Genomic DNA, 6,623 nt, shown 5'->3' with positions numbered 1-6,623 from the left:
GAAAAATTCCCAAAAAGTTGGGTTTAGTTAAAACTTCCTAAAGATCTAAAACGGTTGCGCCGGGGTGGATGAAATGACAAGATTTATCACTAGAAAGATTAATCAAATAAAAGAAAAACTATATTTCGAAATGCATTTCATTCGATAAAACCGTTTATGAGACTAGAGTTCGACATCATTTAGTTCAATCTCTTCGAGGCAGATCTTTCTCTTTGAATAGAAAAAACTGATTATCTTGTACTTCCCAAGATTTCTCATATGTACCAACTCAGATAAATTTGTAGCATACGAAGAAATAATCTCATCCATTGCCTTCGGAGGACAAAACGTATACACCAGATTAATGTAATACATTAGCTCTTTCTATTCAGTTTAAAATCAAGGATGACACGAACAGCCGAGATTCTGAGTGCCTTCCAACCAAAGATTTATGGCATACTCTACAATGTATGAACATATATCTAGTGAGAGGAAACGGGGGAAATAAAACAAATCCTGTGGAGGTACGCAGCTTGTCTACATACGGTATGCCAAAAGACAGGGGTGCAGTAATGAATTGAGAGTTAAAATTTTATGTGGAATAGAAATTTATTTTGGTTATAGTCGAGGGGGAGACGTGGAAATTTTCCCCTTTAATGCGGAGGTTCAGATATATTATTTATCATTTAATGATAACGTTTTAGGAAAATGCGAATGCATCATTATCACGAATGGCGATAAAACTCTTCCTGAATTTTTATTGCGTTTATTATTGCCCTCTTTTAATCCTGTACCAAAAATCAAACCTTTTCATACTGCGCATCATGTTTTGTGTATTGTAACCTTCTTATCTGTGTTTTGTTCAGAATCAATGATTCTGAAAATAAACAACATATTTGAGGTCAGATGGTAAAATTAAGGAAAGTGCTATATCAAAGTTAGGTATTTTCCTTCATTGAACGACTCAATGACGAACTGCTTTGTACCAATGAAGTTGAATCTTGAGAATGGCAAGAATCTTGCTTTACTTATACGCGTGCTTCACCAACAATACCGAGTTCTCGGTGTTGTTGGCTTCACTCACCTCTCGTGTGAAATTATTACTAAATTGCAGACCAATTTATCATTACCTATATCAATTTGAGTTGAATGCTCTTATTTTACCCACGTAGCAATTTCACCCCAACTAGCGGAAAGGATAATTCAAGGCAGGTCTAAATGAAATCTTTTTTAGAACGCATCAATTAATCCTTAATTCAAGTCAGTAAACAAAATTGGTGGCTAGTAAAAGTGGCTCATCTGGATGTTATTGGAGAGTCACACTTAATTGAGCGTATACTGACATTTTCATAATAAATTGAATCCTGGAGGAATGAGTCTTGGAAAGTACAAGGATGATTAATGAACGTCGATTATTCGGACTCCTCCCTACCATCAGATTGAATGCTCAGAGTTTGATTAGCATAAAGGCGCCCTGTAACGCTCAACTAGCGCCACAGAAAACGATTTGTCATTTTCGTAATTTTTTTACTGACGTTGCCCCTAGGTCGGGTACATTGAAAACTTTTATTTTTGCGGTGCTCACGTATTGATTCATCCCACTAAGGAGGTTCACTTATAGCTTCTAGCACTCCTGGTGGTTGAGAGAAGAAACTGCAAAAGGTAGGAATTTTTTTCTCCTAGGTACGTGACTTAGGTTATCCATGAAAAACATTAACAATGCTTTCTCTTAATAAACCTAATGCTGCACTGGATCACAGAATATCAAATATGAATAAAGATATATTTCAATTATTGCTCTGTGTTTATAATATGCACTCAATGCGCACCAGTTTTACAGATGAAATTTTTTAGTAGAGCTAATTCCATTGGTAGAACTAGCATCAGATATTTCGTAATGATCGTAACATCAAAATATGTCTCGCACTGCACTAGAATACGTAGAATCCGAATTTTGAGCATGTAAATGTTTATATTTTTAATTGGACATACGTTCTGTTTCAGATTTTCTACTACTTATTTCAATTCAAAAATGTAGAATATTTTTGTGCTCTATAGATTCATCTACGCCACTGCACCCACTTTCAATCGATCTAGATGTTTGGTTATTTCTTGTCATCTGTGGTTATTTATCTGTGAGTGAAAAACTGCGTTGTTATGGTTGAAGAAGTCTGAGGTTTCATCCCACGATATATCTCGAAGAATCAATATTTATACTGAAAAACAAAATTTTCGAAACTACCAGAATGAACCAGCAGGTGGACTTAGATTTGGTACAATTTTGGGGTGACGATTTGGATAACTTCGAGGTGTGTATGTGAGATGTAGTGTATATTGAATAATATTTCGGAGAATTCACTAACTAACTAATATGAAGTTTGGAAAAACTTGATCGAACTAAATGAAAAACTAATACATTATGCAAAATATAATATATAATGAAAAAAACTAAGAACAAAAAGGAAAATTTAAGATACTTATTAAGATATTTACATTCAACTGTAAATTTTAAAAATGGGCACTGCTGGTTTTTCCTTGTGTTATTTTGCAGATCCATTCAATACTTTATAAAACAAAATTTTCTGGTCTTCATTCCACGCCATTGAAATATCAATACCTACTTAATAGATATAAGTTCCTTTATTGAGAGCTAAAAATGCGAAATTTTAATTTATAATCTTCTAAAGAAATACGGATATTTCACAAACATTCGTCACACTGCATACATCATTGTCGCTTCATATGAAAACACAATTAATTTCTAGAGACCACTAGCTTTAACTAGAAAATGGAATATAAATCATCTAGTCACCTGATGCAATTATCGCATTATTGTAGAATGGTTATTTATGCCTTTTGTTCGTCTTGTTCTTCTATAGTGATGCTTTCATAACCCTATTTGTTTGATAAAAAATTCACTTCCACAAATCAAATTAGCTCCTGATAGTACCTATTCAAGTTTTCGAGTACAGTAAGTGGGTGGAATTACATTATTTTAATAATAATTCAATCTGGTTATTCTCAAGCAATTCTATTACTTATTTATAGTTTGATAGTTGTATTAGTGGATCACATTTACTATTTGAATGAGTCTAATGAAATTTCTTGTAATTATAATATTACCCTTGCAAAAACTAAATCATCAAACAGAATAAGCTTAAATTTTTTTAGCACATCTTGTGGTACTCATTGAATATTAAGGAATTAAGAGGAGACTTTATCCCCATCCGTATAAGCCGTAAGGGTGGATACTACCAAAATGTGGGGTGTTGGCAGAACACTCGAACGATCAGTAGAAGTTACAAATATTACAATAGTTTCCACTTTCGTCGAAAAGATGGCATCACTTCACGAACGTCTTTTTTCAATATCAGCAGGTTTCGAATCGCAGCGAATGGCAAGACTTTTCGAGAAATTTTTTTATGTGAAAATTCATTGAAAAAATTATTTCATCTCGGAAAGTGAATAACATGAATGAACCTTGAATTAGTTGAATTGAAGAACGCCTATTCTATTCCTCCATTATTTCGAAAGGAAAATTTTTTCAATTTTTAGTTTTTTTCTATGTATGTACTGTTTATTAAATAAAATTATTTTTTTTAGGAGATTGAAAATCTTATTTTGGCTTCCTTCTCTTGTCCAGTCTGTTTGAAGAATGCCTTTCCCCCTACACCGCAATGTATTGAAGGACACATAGTATGTCGAACATGTTTCGAGAGACTGGAAAATTGTCCACTATGTAGGGCAAAAAAATGCAGCTATGCATCAAATTTAATGGCGGCTTTGTTCGAATTCTGCATTTTTCCATGCAGCTTCGCTCACAACGGCTGTACCTTCAGAGGAAAGGGTATGGTTGCTTACCGACATGAAGCAACCTGCGAGTTCTCCTATGTAAGATGTCCATTTACAATATGTCGCCGCTGGTTTCCATTTATCGGATATTTTTCCCACTTGACAATCGAGCATAACGTAGTCTACAGAGATTCCAGTGCTGAAGCTGACCAAGTGCTAGTATTTACGGTAGATGGTCTGTTGGATATCAACATACCAATAAGTCATAGATTATGCCTCATCAAACACGATGATAATTATTTCATGATGTTGATGCGAAAAAAGGGAGAACTTGTCTCTTGGCTATTTTACCCATTCCACTCTCATATGAGACCAGGTAATTTCAAAGCTAAAATAATTATTGGAAAAACTGAACACGAATATTACTTCAATAGTGTTTTTGAAAATTTCGACATTAGGAAAACCCGATCAGGCGCGTTCGATTTGAAAAGATTAGCTGGTTTGGATTTCGCAGATTTTCATACATTTGGTGTACGTATAATCCGAGTATCATGACCTAACTATTGAGTTTCGGAGAGTTTTCGACAATGATTCATACGAATCACAATTTTTTTATGTTAGTTTGACTAGAATTCATATTCACAAGTTAATTGGTGAATGATTTCCAAGTGAGAATCTCCGTTCTTTAATATATATTCTTTATCATATTTTATATTTCATTGTTCTGGAATATTGTTTGTATACAAAGTTCGCTAGTGTTTTTATACAAAATGTGTATATATCTATATTATACAATTATTATAAAATGAAACGTGTTTGTTTAATCAATTACCATTTCTGACCCAATTAACATTCAAACAAACCCCGCGATAGAGACATTTCGTTTTATGGAATCTTTTTTAAATGGGTCCAAAAGTTACTCCCTTAAATATTAAGTATGTCTTTGAGGAACACTTATTTGTAGGACCATTATAAAACGATACATTTGTGTCAGCGAAATCGGGATTATTTAATCCAAAGAAAGCTCCCCAATAGATATACGTGAATGCTTAAAGTAAAAACTTTTAATTGTTTAATGAATTTTTCGATCTCAAAAAAATAATGATGCCAACAAGAAATAAACTTCCTATAGATAACTACTTAGAAAAAAATTCTATACAATTATATATTATTCAATCTTGAATCATAAAATAAACTGCGAAGCTTATGCACGAAAAATATTCCATTCCTTCGATTTCATGACTCAATATGCATCGGATAAAAAAATTATTTGTTTCGTTAGCTCCATCTAATCCTTTGAGTACTTGAAGATCAATTGAATTGAGTTAACGTATGCTTGGAATACTCTTGCATTGACAGTAAAGCTTGCTATGCGAGCATCTGTTTCGTAGGTCTTGGACTTGCCACCTAATACTTTAATACCATTTAATGCCCCCTTAGGGTCTGAGAGGAAGAAATAGTTCAGTCAGTTAGGACTTGGAATATAGGTAGTCAACTTGCAGTAATCTAATGGAGCTTATGTGGTCCTTAAACCTATACAGGGTGTCACAGAATGATCGAGTAAGCTGGGAAAACACCTCATAGCTAATTAGCCTTTGAGCTCTCTGACGAAAAAAAATTTCCTTGTAGAAATGTTGCATTTCTGCGTACATTTCGCACAACCAAGACACCTTCAAGTTGAAAGGCGTCTAAACGCATGTTGAACTTGGACAATTAATCCACAGTTGATACTATACTACACCAAATTAGTTGCAATGACCCCTTATAGCATAAACGAACCACAAAAAACATACATCTACAAAAAATGATTAATTTTTGAAGAGAGCTGTTAAGGCTCATTTTTGAGGGGAGTAATATACGATTAATATTCTGATAGAGCATACATTTCTAACGGACTTCCCTGAAACTGAGCGTAAGTGTCATGAGGTCCATATTTTTTGTGTGGATAATATTTAAACATATACCTCTCCACATGGTACTAAGGCAATACTGAAAAATTCGAATCCAGTGAAATAGTGAGTTTTTCTTAAGTGTCCAGTTGATATAATAATATTTGGGCAGTGTAATTTGCCTTTCGTTTATTTGTTTTTCGACCCATTTTCATGACACCTCCTAACCAGTGCGTGAAGCCAAAAACCCTCGGTATTATATCTAAATATGAATCAATCCTTGCGAACTCATGATTTGTTGCAACTGCGCTCCCAATTGTAGCGGCAACAGCTGTAAACTATCCAGAATTTGATAAGCATGATTAAATAGAAATGCATTTAATTTCCTCCGTATGTACAATTCCGTTAATTAACAATGCGAAATCAAATTATAACTAGTCGTAAATTAGTAATCGGGTAGTTTGTAGGTATAGAAACTTTGTTGCGAGCGTTGCCTTTCTATGCCTTGGGTGAGATGAATATCGGAATCCCTTTATGTATTTATAGGACTGTGCGTGATCAGAAGTTCGTTAGAAGTTTTGAGACCAAATTACAACGATAGATAGATGTGACGAAGTTAGAATAGGTAATATAAGTTTCGCCATAAATTTTTGAGGAAGAGCTGCGAAAAAACTACCCTTCACCACACTATACATTAATATTTTCTGAATATTATTTCAGATGAAGTTTCACTGGTATCATAATCTGATTCTTATCATCCTAGTTGTTGAAATTTCGTTAAAATCTCATTAGCGACTATGGAATAGAAGAAGAATTTCAATTAAATTCCAACGAAAAAATTCATGTTTGACGCCAGAGATGAAACTTTGGACAACGAATTGAACAGAGTGTTCATACTTTCGTACGTTTTTGTGTCTAAATTGGATGATGCCTTTGATTATAAGCCTTTCAATCTTGTCGATA

At 33.9% G+C, this 6,623-nt stretch overlaps 1 protein-coding gene across 1 annotated transcript; it reads left to right on the top strand.

Annotated features, from left to right (window-relative positions):
* Window positions 1-2,092: 2,092 nt before the first annotated feature.
* LOC123311186 (E3 ubiquitin-protein ligase siah2-like) lies at window positions 2,093-4,582 on the top strand. Its single transcript, XM_044894999.1, has 2 exons — window positions 2,093-2,288; window positions 3,583-4,582. The coding sequence occupies exons 1-2, from the start codon at window positions 2,226-2,228 to the stop codon at window positions 4,324-4,326; spliced, it is 807 nt and encodes a 268-aa protein (XP_044750934.1). The 5' UTR covers window positions 2,093-2,225; the 3' UTR covers window positions 4,327-4,582.
* Window positions 4,583-6,623: the final 2,041 nt, after the last annotated feature.

This window comes from Coccinella septempunctata, chromosome 4, assembly GCF_907165205.1.
Source record: "Coccinella septempunctata chromosome 4, icCocSept1.1, whole genome shotgun sequence".
Lineage (NCBI taxonomy): Eukaryota > Metazoa > Arthropoda > Insecta > Coleoptera > Coccinellidae > Coccinella > Coccinella septempunctata.
This window is presented reverse-complemented; position numbering and strand designations above follow the sequence as displayed.